We start from the raw sequence: 17,828 nt of genomic DNA, 5'->3' as shown, positions 1-17,828 counted from the left end.
CTCTTTCACTACACTGTATGTCAAATATAAACGACTTTGTCTGTAGGTGTGTGTGGTATATAAGAAAAAAATTCTGCTAAAGTTACTTTATTGATTGCAAAAAATGAGTATAATTTACAAAGTCCTTACAGGATTTACAGTATATTAAATATGAAAATGTTTTCAAAAGTTAGGTAGATGTGTAATTTTATCAATACTTTTTATCAACAAGAAATATACATATTAAAAAATTGGCTCATTAAAAATTGTTAGTTGTTGTGTGGCACATGCAGAATATGCCAAAAAAAAAAAGAAAGAAAAGAAACTGCTGAAATTATGAGACTTGGGAATTCTAATCCATGGCTTTAAAAAAAAAAAGATAAGTGTGACGTGGAACAACCACTCAGTTGCCTTTCCAAGAATCGCCAACTGAAGTTAAACTGGAATGTGTTTCTTTACAATTATACATTAATTTCTCCATTTAGCCTGCCATGCCATGTCATGTTTTAATCTTAATCAATACTTCCAGAGCTTTGCATTCACAAACAATAGAACATAAGCAGAAAACATTTGTTGGTAAAATAGAAAATAATAATAAAAATTTACAACAAATAAACACATTTCCTAAGAAATGTGTACCATTTTCACAAAGTAAACGAATCAAAAGCTATACAACAGAAAACTGGTGACAGTAGGTCTTCTGATCCATGCTGTCTCAGGCAACAGACAGACAATGAGTGGTTTGTCAATGCAAAAACCAAACAAAAAAGCATATGAACCTCTTTGTCTACAATACCAACAAGTAATAAAAATACAAAGAATCCAGTTTTTAGACCAAATGCGCACTTATACAAGCTTGCACTCACAAAAGCAAAGATAAAAAACATGGAAAGTGCACTTTAATATATCATATGTGGCCCAGTGTAATGAAACGCACTAATGGCTAATCATTGGCAGAATGATTAAAGTGAAGTCATTATTAAGGTCTTCACACAGCTGTACAGATCCAACACAAAATCCCCTGATTTGTGTCTCTCTTTGATTTGGTTCCCATGGTGACTGGAAAGAAAAACCTGCAAAAACAAAACCCAAGAAAAAATATTACAAATTGGGCTAAACACGCACCTCTTAAATTCTCAAAATATTCTTTATTTGTATTATGGTGACGCTGCATATTCTCCCACTGCCTGTTCAACAACAGTCCACACCTGTCACTGTGCCTCCTAGAGCATTAGTTCCAGCTGCTGCCTCTCAGTGGTCCAGACTGTTCCCCAGCTTTTGCCCCTCCTGCAAAGCAGCCATGGCCAACCTTAAATGCTCCTTCAGATTCAGAATCTCTCGCTCAGTTCGGCCTTTCATCCCACTCAGTTCCCCGTTTACTTCGGCATATCGCTCACAGGCCAGCTGCTTTTCCTGCAGAGTAAAGAGCAGCAGAAAAGGTCCTCATCTTCCAAACTGACAACATCAGGGAGCCCTCAGGCTAACTTCCTGCAACCACAGCCACTGAGAAACAGACCTGTACTTTACGCATTTTAAATTATAGGTTTAGTTCATCTTGTAATTTGATATGTTGCATTTTTGTGTTGCAAGTTATAAAACACTACCTAAAGACTTTGTTTACACACCTTAGGATTAAGATAATCAATCCATGTTATTGTTTTTATTTAATTCACTTAAATAAACACAGAATTTCATGATCAGTTTTATCAAATCACGCCCACATACATACAGACAGTACCATGATTAGACATTGTAGCTCATTCCTTAGACAGCTTATCTCTTTGTACAAGAACTCGATCTCGACTTCTTTCATCCTGAGAAGAACCTGGGAGCAAAAAAAAGAGTGGATTTCTTTTCATGACATCATACAACACATACGGGCAATCTGAACCACAAATTCTTAAAAAATATAAAATAAGCCTATCAAAAATGCTTTGTGCTTTGGCTGATTAAAGATAAATACCATCAAACTAAAGTACATGCAACAGTCTCAGACCTGCAGATGTGTACACTTGCACATCACATGATGAGTACAGATGTCGAGTGGAAAGCCAGAGCACACTCACCCACTTTCGGTTTTGAAAAAACAAAAAACAAAAACAGTACCTCTAGTTCAGAGGGCATCCTGTCTTTGCTGTCGTCTGAGCTTTGATCTGTGATGGCAGACTGTATACGAATCATCTCCCCTGTGAAACAGGCCTTTAAATCCTGGAGAGAACATATTTAGCCTTTATACTTATAATGTTGACATACTAATGCAAAAAATGTGTTTTTAGTTGTTTTAAACATAAACTGTAACTTCACACTTGCATTTTTTGTTTATTGCACCTAAAACAACTGCAGTTTATCAGTAAATTTTTTTCATTTATTTAATTTACTAGGGATTATATAAATGTTTCTATTTGATTGATTGTGCCAGAGTTAGCTTTAGGCTAATTTACATCTACAGTCCCGTGGGAGGGCACAACAAAAAGCATACAAGTACCATTTATAGTCCCCCCACCTCCACCCACACAGACAAACACATTTTTTCAATCTAGAGTGACTTAAGTCAGTGGTTACAAAAAAATGGCTTTGAAAAGATTTTAAGTAGAGATTTAAATTGTTTTTATGGAGTTTTTATAACAGCTGCTGGTGAATTCCACTGCATAGTGGCTTTAAAAGAAAAGGCAGACTGTCCAAAGGTTGTGTCTCAGAAAGGTAAACTGCAGTTATAAATACAAGCTTTTGTGGTGGATCTTAAAGAACTAGCAGACAAGCAGAACCCACTTAGGATCTTATATACTAGAATCAGATTTGAGAATAGTCTAAAAATTTCAAAGCTTAACTGGTTATGTTTCTCTAGAGTCTTGCAATGATGGTCCTGGAGTGGCTTTTTATAGCTTGTTATATACTGATTCTAGCGGTCTGCTGGTAGATTCACTGGCCTGCTCCCAACAGGTCATACAGACTGAGGCATGTAAAAAAAATTACAGCATGCATAAATATTTTGGCCACATCCACAGGAAGAAATTTACCAGGTTGTATTTAATAGTTTTCCCCATTTTTTATGCGTTTCTGGAGGGAAATAGATCTGCTCTCTTATGTTGCAGTTTGGGTGATGGTTGTGTCACACTTCATCTGGGACCATGTCTCTTTAAATCATAAGGACTGAAACAAATCATACAAATTTCACACTACTTTGCACAAAACTTAACATAAATAAAAACCAAAGATGTGACTGTGGATTTCCAGAAGACTGGCGTCACCTGTCTTCCCTTTAACCTCTGGGGTACACGTCACTAACACACTCAGCTAACGTAACAACACCTCCAGCACCATCAAGAAGGCTTATCAACACCTGTAGTTTTATAGGAAACTTAAGAAAGCTGAGCTCATGCATCCTGCAGACTGCACAGTGCAAGCTGCGGGGTGACAGAGAAGTAGGCTCTGCAACTGGTGATAAAGTCTGCATCGGGTGCAGCTTACCACTCCTCTCATATTTACTTCAGCAGATGGACCAGACAGAACAGTTTCCATCCTGATGCTGTTAGACTAACGATTGTTAGACTAACGAACAGCTCCACTCTGACTATATGTTGAGAACTGGCACACTGTACTTAACTTGTTATCTATTATCTATTATTATCTTTTAATATTCAATGCTTTTTATTTATTGGTATTTATTTTATTTTAATGTTTGTAGTGGTGCATAACTTTCCATGACACAAGTCCTATATTTAATTGGTTTCATGGTACATGAGCCGAGGGATGAGGAGAAATATATCATACATCAGGTGTTTTTTTTTTGCAGCATTTTGCAACAACTATCTGACTGGATGGGAACATATATATAGCACAAATACGAACTACTCCAGTCACATTCATGGAAAAAAAAACACAGCAGCACAACAGTCATATGATCAGCTGATCAGGGGAATCTGAGACTCCTCCATGCTTTTAGCTACAATAGACATTTTCTCAAATCCTCTATAGAAGAGCAGTTTAAAAGTGTTTGCACAGCCAAATTTCTCCTCTCTGTCCATTTTAATACCAATATTTTCAACTGCTCTCATTTACAGCTGTTTTGATAAGTTCGATGTTGCATATTAGTTAGATGGATTTTCATGACCACACAACATGCTGTAATGAGAAAACTAAAGGCTGTTACATACTCTGCCTGAAGCAAGAACTTTTTTTCTTGTTTATGAGGCCATGAGAACAAAATGACGTGAATAGGGACATTTCTCGACACGTCTGCCAAGCAGAACTTTTTATCTCGTGGGGCTCAGAGAAGTATTGTGTGACTGATTGGACATTTGAGGTTGGCATGGTTAACAGGAAAAAGAATGAAGCAGAAAGTTGTGGCTTCCGCATTTCCCCTGATGAGCGGTTGAACAGATAGTTTTAATGAACATCTGATCAAGGTGGTGAGAAAGTATGTAAGCAACAAGGGGGATTTAAAGACACAGACAACGCCACATGCACAAGCCCATCCTGCCATGGACGAACTTTCTCATTAAATATGAAACAATCCAGTCAGCTGTTCGTTGCACATAAAAACACATATATCCCTTCCCATCGTCGCAGACGAAGCTTCTCATGGAGTATGAATTGATCAGACCAATATATATTTTTTTCTTGTTTTTGCGGCCTCGAGAACAAGAAAAACGTCTCACAGAGTATGTAGCAAGCTTAACAGTGAGAGCTTGTGGTGGCGGTGTCCTCTGATGAAGTAAAAGATCACATTTTTCTCAAGTTGATGACAGCTGCTGTTGCTGAAGTGCAGCTAAACCTTCACAAATGCAACACATCCTGCTTAATAAATGATACTTTCAACTGCTTCCCTCCACTGTGGCCCTTTTATACAACCTCTGTGTCATGATAATATGAAACGTTATGGTGATATGACATGTTGTCGTTAAAACCCATGAATATATAAATACTTAATACACCTTACATCATATGCTATGTGGCTCTTTCTGTCACTTCCATGTCTGTGAATTAAGTTACGCATATCAGAACAAGTAAATGTCATCTAATCTCTTTGACAGACAGATGCTGTACATTTCATGTCTCAAAGTGGCTTAAGTTATGGCTATGCCGAGTGTTGCATCACTAGTCCTGTCCATTTTCCCGACTGTAACAATCCCTGCAATAACTCACCAAGTTCTCTTTCCTCAGTTGCTCTATATCTCTCTCCTTGCGGCTGATTTCTCTTTCCCTCTCAGCGTTGTTCTGCTCAGCTCGGTTTAGCTCCACACACTTCTGAGAGAAGCGTTCAGATAGACGGTTCAGCTCTCCCTGCAAGGCCTGAGTTTCTGCCCTGCAGCAAGAAATTAGTAACACACAAAAACAGAGAAGTGTGTTATATTGGTAGTAAAGTTTACAATGATGCAACTTTTCATCGAACAAGTTCAATTTACTATCTGTTCTTTGGAGGAAGTTCCCATTTCCTATACTACACTGACTGCAGCCTGTTTAAAGGTTTAAAGTAAAACTCTTTTATATTTTATTAATTATATTTAATAACAGCAGCATACTTGGTGCTTTTCTGTTTTCATGACCAAAGTATTTCCTGTTGTGGCGCTGAAACCCCTTGCCGCTGAAAACCAATAACCACAAAAATGAGGAAGAGTATGCAAAGTGAAAACTGCACACCAGTCAACGCAGATAAGCCCTAAAGTGCAGGTTCCAGTAGCTGCAACTGAGACAGTCTGTGTAAAAGGCCTTGTGAAGCTTACAAAAGAAAACTAATCCATGACCGAATTCTTCTGTATTCCTCAAGTGCCTGACAGGACCCAGTGGCCGCTGTGGTAATGGGCTTGCTTCAACAAGGAACGGCAGATTGCAGTGCAGTCTGCAAACTCACCTTTTGTTTCACAGAAAACCCTATTGTGGCCGACCAGCTGCCACTTAAAAGCATGAGAGTTCTGTTCACATAAATTACCAGACTAAGACCTGAGCTACAACCAACTTACTTTAAGGGCTTACCAAAAACAAGTTCATGTAGATTAATTTAAGCAGTTTCCATTCTCCATAACATGATTGTTTTCTGCATTTCCCTCTTAAACAATTATCTAATTATTAGTGAAGATAGCTAGGAGCTGAGTTCAGTTTTATGTATCTGCGAGTGCATGTCACAGCAAAGCCCACAGGGGACAGCTACCATAGTAGGAACAACTTCAAAAGGAGGTATGGGTATTTTGCCAGGAGGAAAAACATTAAAAGTTGCACTGCAGCTATGTAAGGCACTGTCGTGAAACTTTGCAGGCACAGAAGTTAAGATCTAAATGATTTTTCAAGTACATAAAGAGGTTGGATCCAACCCATGGTTGTTAAATAAGTCCCCACGGGGAGGGTTATTATACACCTATGTCACACTGGCAAGATCTGATTTGAAGTTACTTACTGTTGCTGAGCTCGCAAAGTTTGTGAGTCTATCACCCCGCTGCTCAGCCTCCTCACCCTCTCCACCTCTCTCTCCAGCTCTTCTTTGTGTTTCTTGTTCAAAGCCTCCATCACTGAAACATAAACACAAGGGTGGCCCAACTTTTCAGGTGATAATTCCATCAAGGTTTTTTTCCAAGTGGGAAAGCTGTTGTAGAGCAAATGAGAATGGTTCATCAAAGAAAACCTGGATGTGAACACCAAAACTTGGTCACAGTATATCAACTATTTGAATCTGGTTGACTGACCTTGTGCTGTGTCCTGAGAATCCTCCAGCAGCAGCCTGCTCTTCTCGCTCTCCAGCTCCCTAATCCGACGTTCATGCTGCTTCTGCAGCTCCTCCAACGCGTGCCGGTGAGCATGCTCCATGGCTGTCAGGCTGCGGTTGCAGGACGCCTCAGAGCCACAGCCGCCTCGCACATTTCCTCCAACTCTCCCTTCTCCTCCTCCCCCCTGTTGTAGTTGCTCCAACTGTTGCCTTAGTGACGCCACCTGAAAGAAGATAAAAATGGAGGTAAAGCCCACCGAGTGACCACAACTGACTGACTTTCATTTTTCATCCAGCCTTGAGGTAAGACTGTAGTACCTCGGACAGCAAACATCAGTTCAAACCAAGATGCACATCACAGCACAAAGATGAAGATGAGACAAAGCTTTCAGAAGTATCTTCTATATTTCTGTGTTTGATAGGCTAATCATCAATTTTTAATTGTCCACTGCTAAACATACTAGAGAGAAAATACTGCTGAAAGGTAGAGGGTGAGTCAGAAAGAAAAGCGTCAGAAACAGAAATGGTTTTCTTCATCCTGGTAGATGAAGGGTTAATTTGCATTTTAGTATATTTGCAAATTAGAAAAATCATTTCCACGCACTACCTCCCTCTGCAGCGCCTCACTGGCCGACTGGCTAGAAGGCCGGGAGCCCATTGGTGGCACAGAGCTCATCTCCTTTAACGGCATACGTTCAAACTCAGCCCACTTTCTCTCTATTTCGTCCTCCATGCGTAACCTTTGGTTTGATCCAATGCTCGTGCCTTTCCTTGACAGTACAGCCTCCCATTGGCTGGTTGTGTTCTTCTCCTCCTGCCATTGGCTGTGCTCTCTCCCTTGCCCTTCTCCTGCTTCTCTTTGACTGGCTGGGAGAAGGGTGGAGGTGGGAACAGGAGATAGTTCTACGTAGTCAAACCTGCGCTGAGTTGGAGTGGCGGAGGTCGAAACTTCTGACTGAACGTCACCGTGACGTGAAGGTGGGCGATGGGAAGACAGTAAAAAGCGTGTGTGGGAGTTTTCCTTGTCACTGTTGCTGTCCGGTAATCTAGAGAATAAATAAATTGCACATGACAAAATCAATACATCAAACATATTTTAAGAAGTAGTTAAGTGGAAATTATGAGTAGTTAAAAAGTAAAACAATGGGATAAAACATTAAAGACATAGTTGATCGTGACTCACTGATGCTCACAAGCTATATTCATATTTATTGTTGTGATATCAGTGATATCAATCAGTTATAAAACAGCAAATCAGAAAAAGTTGGGACAGATGAAAAATGCATATGTATAAAATAAATTCTTCATTCTTACATTTACTTTAGCTTTTACTAATTTCAGACAGCAGGAACCAAAGATGTTAAATGTTTTGTCAAAACAACTTCATTCTATTTATTCACCTTTTTTTTGGTATTTTTGACCTGCAACACAATCCCCAAAAAGTTGGAATGGTAAAGCTTTTGTCTCTTTATAATGTTGCAACTACTAACACATAAAAATACTAAACAGATGCAGAATATTAAGCAATTAAGTGTTTCAGTTGTTATTTTATTCTTCCTACAAACACGTTAAAGTGACAGAACAAGGTGAGGATTGTTGCATTTTTCATTTCAGGACTGCAGGTGGACCGGTCCAGTACCTGTATTCTCTTTGTAATGTGTGCAAAATGTGGTTTTGAATTATCTTGTTAAAAATTGAATGGACTTCACAGGAAAAGGTGGAGTCTTGACAGCAGCAAAAGCTGCTAAAAATCCCATAGTTTCTACATTAATGGTGATGGCAACATTAATACAACAATGAGCTTTGCAGAGAGTTTTGATACCACCCTATACGATCACAGAGTCTGTCTTCTGGACTTGTTGCTAACAACAGGTGGCTGTAGCTCAGGAGGAAGAGAGGTTGGCTTCCAGCCGCAAGGTTGGTGGTGTGTGTGTGAATGGGTGAATCGTGACACATGAGTGGTCAAGCTGAACTGGAAAAGCACAAGTACAAGCCCATTTACAGTCATTTTTGTCTTTGTTCAGGAGCACAAGGTGTCTATTTTTTCCAAAAATATTTAGATTGGTCTGACCACAACCCATGTTTCCACAGTGTGATGGTCCATCCCAGATGCCTCTGAGTCCAGAAAAGCCACTGTCAACTCTGGACAAGCTTTTAGCAGCCTCTCTGGATGCAATGCCATATTCTGATTGACAAAGGTTTTCCACAATAATGCCTTGTGTCCATGTGGTTATAGCAGTCATTGAGGAATGTTGGATTATCTGAGGAATCTGATCAAAGGTGTCCAACTTGGGTTTTATGATATTATTCACTATGGAGGGAGAAACATACAATTTCCTATAGATTTTTCTTTAAAGAACACAGTTTTCAAAGTAGTCAGTCTAGCAACTGATCCACTAAACAGGACAAATTGACTATCTGCCTACATTTCCTCCTCTATGCATCTTTTTTCATTATCTCCCAACTTTTTCTCATTTGGGGTTATAAAAACTCTTCTTTTTTCATTAATAAATGAGCACCATTGCTTACAAACCTACACTTCTAAAATAGCACAGCTTTGTTATGTAACAGATATACTGATTATTACTGTGTGAGGTCTGGAGAGCTTGTGGGCCGAATACACTTCTTTAAAACCTCTATCCAGTTCCGCCTGATCCCCGCAGTCATGGCAGACAATGTGAACACAGCTTCCCGCGTCTGAGGAACAAAAGAAAAGTGAAAAAGAAAATAAAGGTTAAAAGAAACAAAGAATTGACAGAACTGGGATGAGATGGAGAAGATAAAGCAAAACTGAAAAAGAGAAACACGGGGAAAAAAGGTGTGGAGATCGAAGTTGTGATAAGGGAAAAAAGAAAATGTAGCAGTAGCAGGAATTGAAGGCGGGTGTGGTTAAAGCTGATACGGAAACAAAAAAGTGGGAATGCAACAAGAGAAAAGTCGTACACAATCAATGTCAGAATTTGGGACACAGATAAGTCACCTGAATCTGAAACCCATAATTCTTCTCCACATCAAACTCAGACACCTTCATACAGGATTTTAGGTCAATCTCCCCATCCAAGTCATCTTTCTGTGCAGAAACACAAGAACATTGTCCATTTCTTCACAATTTATTCAGTCACAAACACCACCACAGAACTACTTCAAATGCTCAGTGAAGCTCATTTTAACAGGTCACATCATAATCACAGGAATTTGCAACAGGCATTAAGAATAAGAAATACATACCTCCTCTGCACTCAAGTCTCTGTAATACTTCAGCCCAGCGTCAGTCAGAACAAACCAATGCCTCTTCCACTAGAGAAACAAACATATCAGATTAATCCTAAATTAATTTGGCTGTCAAGTGTAAATATTTAATATCACAACAAAATATCACGATCTGATTTACAGAGTAAGCCATGACTGAAAGAGCAGAGGCAAACATCAGTGGAACAGGAAGGCCCCATGTTGAGCTGAAGACCTGCAGCATGTGTTGTGTGAAGTCAGGATTATTCCTCTTTTAGAGGAAGACGACCGTTACGCTTCAAGCTGCCATACTACCACTTGGATAAAAAGGATAATTTGATACTATCGCTGGACAAACTCCTTGCCCATGAGGAACAAAACATGGTGGCATGATAGTATTGAGATACTTTACCTCCCCACTGTTGTCCAGTTTTGACATCCATCCCTTTTTGAAGTTCAAGAGGTCAGGCTGCAAAGCAGAGTACACAATGTCAATTTCCCTGACCTTTATCTGAATTTTTGAGAAAAATGCTACACAATTTGCAGGAAGGAGCTGTGCAACGTCTTTGTAAGACGAGGTCATTCAATTTGTGAATCAAAAGCGAGTCTAAATAGATTTTACAAAGAAAGAAACACAAAGCATGAATAGAAACAGAGAGAAAAGATGTAACAAATGAAACTGGACAAAGCACACCACAAGCCCATATCAAAAGGTGGCACATGCTCAATGCATCCACATCTCTATCTCCGTCTGAGAAATCAGCAGCAGCCACACCTCTATGGATTTATCTCATCATTGTACTTGGAGACAAAAGAAATCATACAGTTGACTTATTTTTCCACAAAGAAAATAAGGCAGTTTCCACTGTGGAGAAATTAGCTTAACTGAAACTTGTAAAGACTATGTGTACTATTAAAACACACATCTAATTTAGCATGATTTTTACACATACGCGCAATAAAATGTGCCCTGATACTGCTGATAGGCACCGTTTGTATCTTAAAAATAGTGTTTACACAGCCGGGTGCTACTCTGTTGCACTGCAGCAGGCCTGCTTTTGCTTTTTACACCATTACAGGAAGAGAAAACATGCGTGAGGTAAGTCAAGATGTAGTGATCCCAGATTAAGATTGGGCAATTTCTCCTAACATGCATTCCTTCCTCTGCTTATCTCTCTTCTACTTGCATGTACATTCCTCTGCATTTACCATGTCATCTCCCACAGTCATTAAACTCCCATCTTTTTCACCTCTGTAGTCTTAACTCCTCTTTGTTCAATTTATTCCCATGCTAGGATACTTTGTTCTGCTTTTATTTGTTTGCCCTCCTGTCCTTTAATATAATTTCTCTGTGTTTTCTGTCATCTTTAATCACCTCGTCTTTATTCTCCCTTCCTGGTTTTCTTGTAAGCCATAGCACTGACCAGGTTTCTCTATGTTTAAGCCAGCTCATCTACAGTATGGATTTCCTTTAATCTGACTAGGATTACAGTCTAATGACTGCCAACAGACTGTGTAAAATAATAATTCAGCTTCAGTTTAATCTAATTTTTCTATATCTGTTCTTATATAATTTGATATTAACAGCTAGTGGCGGCATTATCAGGATTAAAAATTTTGCAGAAAACCTAAGCTACAAGAAGTAAGATACAAGAGATTAAATATCTAATCATTCCTGTCTGTTCTGTTCTTTTTTTCCTGTCTCACCTATGAGTTTCAAACAACAGTGGTGACTTGTGACATGTCAAACCTCATTATAAATTAATGTTAACCAGTCTATACATGCCCCAAGGCAGCACGAGAAAGCATATGGAAGGGGGACATGTTTTAGAAATAACATATTCTTCTAATGGTCATGTTTGAAATGGAAACAAAGAGATCAACAAACTGAAGAGAGTTTGAGAGGACGCGCTCTCTTCCTAAACTTGTCTCCTGTCACTATAATGGATTATTGTTAGGAGAGCTTTGTCCTTTAGGCTTGGTTACCTCTCTACACAATGTGAACAGTAAGATCCCAATGTAAGCTCATTGTGATGACAGTTCCTGGATTACCAGGTTTTGGTAGGCCAACACCTCTTGATTACTTTATCAAAACAGGTTGCCAGGTTTTGTTGCCTGTGTGTGACTGAGTGTAAACAGTACGGTGGCCCTGAGATGCAAAAACACACAACAGCAGTGCACAAAACAAAATGTGAGAAACCACAAAGAGAGTTGCGCAAAACAAACCAGGAAACAGCAAAAACAAGAATTAAAAAAGAAAAAAGAATTTTTTTTTTCTTGAATTTTCTTAAATGTTTTAGGAAATTGTGCCACTTTATCATTATTATTATTTATTTACTTTTTCAGTTAAAACCTGTTAACATGTCACAGGTGGCTGTAAAAACTGTCACAGACTGTACATGCTACTGGCTAGTGACACGTCCTGCTACTGTAAACAACAACAAGCACCACACACACACACACACACACAAACAAACAATATATATATATATATATATATAAACTTTTTAGACATGTCATTTGAACAGAAGTGTACAATTTGTTACAGGCAGCTACGTAAAATAAATTAATAAATAAAGTTTTAAGCTAGCGGTAACTTTGAACACACCCCTAGAGACGAGTCAAAAGGGACCGTTAAAATGGTTAGCTACTGTGCCTTTAGCTAATATACATAAATCTTTCAGAAAAATAAACTAATCACGTTTAGCTTCCGAGCAACAGTTCATTCAACAAATATTAATTCAGGAAGAAATGACGGGGGAAGCAAACTGCTTTCAAGTTACGACCGAAGAGGGTGCAGCTTACCGTCATGATAACAGGATCCAGACAAGTAAAAAAAATAAATAAATAAACACAAAAGTGCTGTTACTTGACACACTCAAAACTCTTCTTGAAGTCCAATAACTTAGCTTATCTAAACCTCTCGGGTAAAAAGCACCTTGCTCCCTCGCGGTACACTCACGTTACGCAAAGTAAGATAAAAACCCGCCATTCATACATATTTTTTTCATCTAAATCCAGCGAGCCGCAACCGTCCAAAATAGGTTCAAAAGGCACATTTGCTACGCTTAACGTGGATGAACAGCTGGCGTTTGTGAATAATATTTTCTAAACTTTTTAACAAGTGGTGGGAGTAATCGTTAGTGCCTCGGATGTGTCGCTGCTTGCTGCTGCTGCTCTCTCTCTCTGTCTGCCCTGTCTGCCACTTCCTGGGCGGATCCGCGAAGACCGTATGAGAAACTCGCTAACCTTCACCCTCGCTCTGTAAAAGTAGGGTCCGGGCGGAGATATTCATGAGTAGCAGGGGATCCATTTGTGTACCCGGCCTCAAGAGATATAGTATAACCCTGATTAACTGTACCCACAACAACTTATCACACAACAGCAAAATGAATGGCGAAAAAGTGTTCAGTCTTAGGTCTCATTTCTTCACTTTCCTGGGAGCAAATAAATCTTGGGGGATCCCTGTCATAAAAAAGTTTAGTTATCCCCCTATATATTTATTTATTTTAAAGAGCGAACTTGCCATATTTCCCTGACAGAAAAAAAACTTTAGAAATGGAGAGGCACTCCCCTTCACCCCTTCCAAAATCCTCTCTTAGTAGCTATTGGTTTCAGTTCAGGAATTTCAACACATGCCCCAGCAAACCACATTTGACAAAGCTCAGTCGGTCTTATGAAATGACTGTAGGGTGTAGGTAAAGTGTATAGACACACATCTCCCAGCTGCCGAACAACAATTCAAAGTGAGGAGGCTTTTTTTTTTAATGCATAAAGCTTTGGGTTAATCAGAACTAAAACACTGTACATACAGGATCTGTTTTAAAGCTAGTAAATATATAACAGAGCAGTGCTATATTGATATAGGCTGAAAGCCAAACTTCTATTTAAGCATATGAGCTGGAAGGTTATTAAATGCATCACAAATATTACTGATAGCAGAAAAATGTTGTGTCATTTCATCCACCACATGGCTTGGCCAATGCTTGGTCATACCACACACACTTAGTAAGAGAATACACTTTACAATAATTATGCCAGTTGCAACACATACCTGCATTTGCTCTGATCTGTGGTGATTACTTTTCCATGAGCTGTCCTCATCTGCTGTGGGACTCCCAGATCTCTGGAAAACAAAAGCATGTAGTTATGAAGCAAGTCGGTGTCCAGCTAAAGAATCACAAAGAGCCAGACCTTCACATAGTATTTTCATCAGGTGTATGCAGAAAATGTGGTTAGGCATTAACAAATCAGGCAGGTGAAAACCACAGGGCACAAGCTGCAAATGCACTGCAGTGGATTATATTGTGCAAGGGGAAATGTGCTTAATGCAGTGCACATACCCATGTAGGGGTTTTAAAGTTCACTTCCCAGCCCTGTCTACAACCCCAGCTCCAAAATAGCTGAGGGATGGTGTCAGTGTTGAAAATTAGGCATTTCAGAATTTCATGAAAAATAATCCCTTGAACCTGATAGTAACATATTTTTTTATAAAGCTGGTATGGGGAAACAAATGGCTAGAAAATTAAGTAGTATTAAAAATAATAAATAAATAAATAAACATTCTGCAACTTCCAGAAATCTCTACCTATGAAAACAGTTTATTATACCATCAACAAGCACAGGTTTAAGCTCTGTAATGCAAAGAAGAAGCTTGATCCAGAAACACTGCCATCTTTGGTCAGAGCTAATTTAAAATGAACATAGTAAAAGCAAACTGTGTAGTCTGATAAAATTGAAATTCTTCTTTAGAAATTATGGGAAAAATCATGGACACTGCATCCTCTGGACTGAAGAGGAGAGGTACCAACTGACCTTTTATTGGTTTTTGGTTCAAAAGTCTGTTAAAAAATTTAAAAAGGGATGGTTTTACATATTTTAACTAGACCATGGTAAACCATACCACCTCAGTTGTTAAACCACCTCAGTTATTACACAAGTATATGTTTGTAGTAAAAGAGTACAAGGGCTGGATTGGCATGCCTGCAGTCCAGACCTTTCAGCAATTATAAAACATTGGGTGTGTTATTAAATGCAAAATATGACAAAGAAGACCCAGGGACTGTTAAGCAGCTTCAATCCTGCAGTATAAGAGATAAGATGGTCAACATTTCTCTACCAAAAGTCCAGCAGCAGGTCTCCTCAGTTTCCAGACATTTACAGACTGGAGTTGAAAGAAGAGGTGATGCCACACTGTGGCACACATGAGTGTCTCAACTTTTTGGAGAATGTTGCTGCCATCAAATCCAGCAACAGAAAAACTGTCAAATATCTTAATTTCAATATTTGATATATTTTTTTATGTTCTGTTGTGAATAAAATATTGGTTTATGAGATATGAGAAACATCACATTTAGCTTACATTGGCCCCAACTGGCCTACCTGTAAGGAGGTGGAAGAGTGAGCTCGAGATAGATACCCACTGCCCCCATAGTGCCATTCTCTCTCAGTGTCTGCTGTATCTTCCCACTCTGTGGAGGGATGCTTGCTCAAGGAATGACTAAAATGACAAACAGGTTATCATTGCGTCCAATCAGGTCAAATCTATACAATTCAGTGGTGTAGGAAAAAAAATTAGCTTCAGGTTGGCTCAAAATGTACCATCTACATCACAGAAAACAGCGAAGTTTATTAAATATAGTATTTACTTACTTTTAAAATCACATAAAAGTAATTTGCAAGGACCAGCCTTTCCTCTGTCCTTTCTTGTTATGTGTGAGCCTAACCTGGCTGGTTTGAAGAGCTCCTGCCTCCGAACTGGCTGCTGGTTCTGTGCCCGTCCCATGTGACCGAGACCCTCCCTTTGATGGATCATCTTGGCCTTTGGCAGGTCAGCCATCATGGCATACTCCTCCCTGTTCCGGCCTGTGGATCCCACCGAGATTCTTCCTGACTCCGAAGACTCTATGGAGCTCTGTGAGGAGGTGTGTGTCTGCATTTGAATCTGAGGTGAAGGAGAGGGGCTCCGTGGACGATGGGAAGGCCTTTTGTCATTAGGAGAAGGGCAGCGATCATAATGAGTGTGTCTACCAGTCCCAGATCTGGCACTCCCAGAGGTTCTGGTTGTTTCCATGGAGACAAAGGCAGTTCTGTTGCCATTAGTGGTTTGCCTAGACGGTGAAGTGGGCCGAGGTAGCGAGGAGCTGTGGAGGGAATGAGTGGATCCTCGCCATGATTGTGGTGAACGAATGGAGTCAGATTTCATTTCACTGTGAGTGTGTTTTCTCTGAAAGGATCGATTGGAATCATCATTAGAGGCACATCTGAGCACTGAATATCCTGGTGGATTACTGTGGATAACTTTTCTAGTGGGTGAAGTGCTGTGGTTGTTTTGATTCTTGCTTTTTAAGGAGCTGCCACTTTCAGATTTCCGGAGCAAATGTTGGTCAGGGGCATCATAGCTTTTTCTTACAGCCAACGAACTGTAACCATTATGGCTTCTGGTGGAGCTGTTAAATTCCGATTTATGTTGCAGAGACCGAGAAGGAGCTTCAGAGTTCCTCCTTGAAGGCGAGGAATTACGACTGTCACGACTATGGCCATTTAATGAACCAGTGTTGTCCTTTCTCTTAAGCTGATACTGACTAAGGGTTTCCTGGCTTCTCCTACCAGGAGACGAGGAACGGCTGTTCCAACCTCGACTACTTTTGACAGAGCTTGACTCAGTCTTACGGAGAATGGATTGAGTTGGTTTGTCACAACTTCGTCCAGATGGAGACGCAGTGGGAACTTCATCTTCTTGACCATTTAGTCTGTTTCTAGTTGATGGGTTACGCAGCAGAGCCTGGTTTTCAATACCATAGCCTTCTCTTATTGGGGAGCCACAGCGTCCATGGTGACTAAGACCATTTAGAGACATCAATGATTCAGATTTACGGAGGACTGACTGGCTAGGCAAGGTGTAATTTCTCCTTGAGGGTGAGGAACTGGGACTATCACGCAAACGACTGTCAGAGGTTGTCCTAGATGGAGAGGAAGTACGACTGTTGCCCCCACGAGGATGTGATAAACTAGTGGTGACCTCATTTTTGCGAGGAAACATTTGGCTTGTAGAGTTGTATTCTCTCTTTGAGGGAGATGTGCTTCTACTGTCACAACCCCGTTCACCTAAAGAACTGGTGCCCTCTGTTTTTCGCAGACCACTCCTAAAATCAGAAACTGTACTGGACTGGGATTTGACTGAGCTAGCATATGATTTGAAATTTCTTGGTAGAGTTCCCGACTCAAAATGTTGTCCATGTGCACCTTGCTGGGAGCTTCGAGATCCTGGCGTCCTCTGAGACCATCCTCTCCCATCATAGTTTTGCCTGCTTAGAGACGCACTGGACTCACTACGTCTGAACTGCAAGTTTTCACGTGAGGGGGAAGAAGAACGAGATTGCAGAGCTGAGCCTTGCTTTAAGAAATCATACCGCCCTGACTGCTGATAGGAAGAGATGCGAGAAGGATTTCCTCGATTTAAACCTTTTCGGCCACTTGAAGCCAGAGACTCAGCTATCTTAAAAGGAGTGGGGCTTGGAGATCGAGGGCCAACTTGAGCCTCAACTTCAACGGCAACCTCGTAGGGGTCAGGAGGAGGGATTTCCACAGGCAGGTCCTCGCTAAGAACCTCTGGTATCGGTCTTTCAGAGGCCACACCAAGATTAGGGTTTCTGAATGGGATTGTATCTTTAGGCTCAACATTTCTGTAGTTAAAGATGGGATGACCTCTTTCAAAATGTCGGAAAGGAGAAGATGGGCTGTTTTCCCGCAGTGAACGGGCACCTGCTGCCCTACCCATGGAAAAGTAGCCACTTTCACGCTTCTCTCGGTCTTCTTTCAGTCCTGGAAAAAATAAGAAAAAGAATTTAAAGAAAAACTAGATAGAATGAGAGAAAACTAAAAATGAAGATGCAAACATTAAAGTTCAACTGCCAAACAATTC

At 40.0% G+C, this 17,828-nt stretch overlaps 1 protein-coding gene across 3 annotated transcripts; it reads right to left on the bottom strand.

The window, feature by feature from the left end:
- Positions 1–74: 74 nt before the first annotated feature.
- On the bottom strand, positions 75–15,858 carry triobpb (TRIO and F-actin binding protein b). 3 transcript variants are annotated; one of them, XM_041995516.1, is made up of 15 exons: positions 15,631–15,858; positions 15,287–15,404; positions 13,959–14,030; positions 10,317–10,373; positions 9,905–9,973; positions 9,657–9,746; positions 9,264–9,373; positions 7,281–7,722; positions 6,657–6,900; positions 6,371–6,482; positions 5,125–5,284; positions 2,086–2,187; positions 1,718–1,804; positions 1,188–1,392; positions 75–1,052 (listed from the first exon to the last, which is right to left on the bottom strand). In XM_041995516.1, the coding sequence occupies exons 1-14, from the start codon at positions 15,840–15,842 to the stop codon at positions 1,231–1,233; spliced, it is 2,037 nt and encodes a 678-aa protein (XP_041851450.1). In that variant the 5' UTR covers positions 15,843–15,858; the 3' UTR covers positions 75–1,052; positions 1,188–1,230. The 3 variants fall into 3 exon arrangements, with proteins under 3 accessions (XP_041851450.1, XP_041851458.1, XP_041851467.1); XM_041995524.1 differs by having other exon boundaries at positions 7,284–7,722; XM_041995533.1 differs by lacking the exons at positions 13,959–14,030; positions 15,287–15,404; positions 15,631–15,858 and adding an exon at positions 12,710–13,263.
- Positions 15,859–17,828: the final 1,970 nt, after the last annotated feature.

Source organism: Melanotaenia boesemani, chromosome 2, assembly GCF_017639745.1.
Source record: "Melanotaenia boesemani isolate fMelBoe1 chromosome 2, fMelBoe1.pri, whole genome shotgun sequence".
Classification (NCBI taxonomy): domain Eukaryota; kingdom Metazoa; phylum Chordata; class Actinopteri; order Atheriniformes; family Melanotaeniidae; genus Melanotaenia; species Melanotaenia boesemani.
The sequence above is the reverse complement of the archived record's forward strand: the minus strand, read 5'-3'. Positions and strand labels throughout refer to the sequence as shown.

Coding starts and splice junctions, on each gene's coding strand:
- triobpb (XM_041995516.1), bottom strand. CDS start 15,842: ATGCAGACACACACCTCCTCACAGAGCTCCATAGAGTCTTCGGAGTCA. Junction 9,747..9,904: donor GAGACTTGAGTGCAGAGGAG/GTATGTATTTCT, acceptor GTTTCTGCACAG/AAAGATGACTTGGATGGGGA. Junction 6,483..6,656: donor TTCTCAGGACACAGCACAAG/GTCAGTCAACCA, acceptor TTTATGTTTCAG/TGATGGAGGCTTTGAACAAG.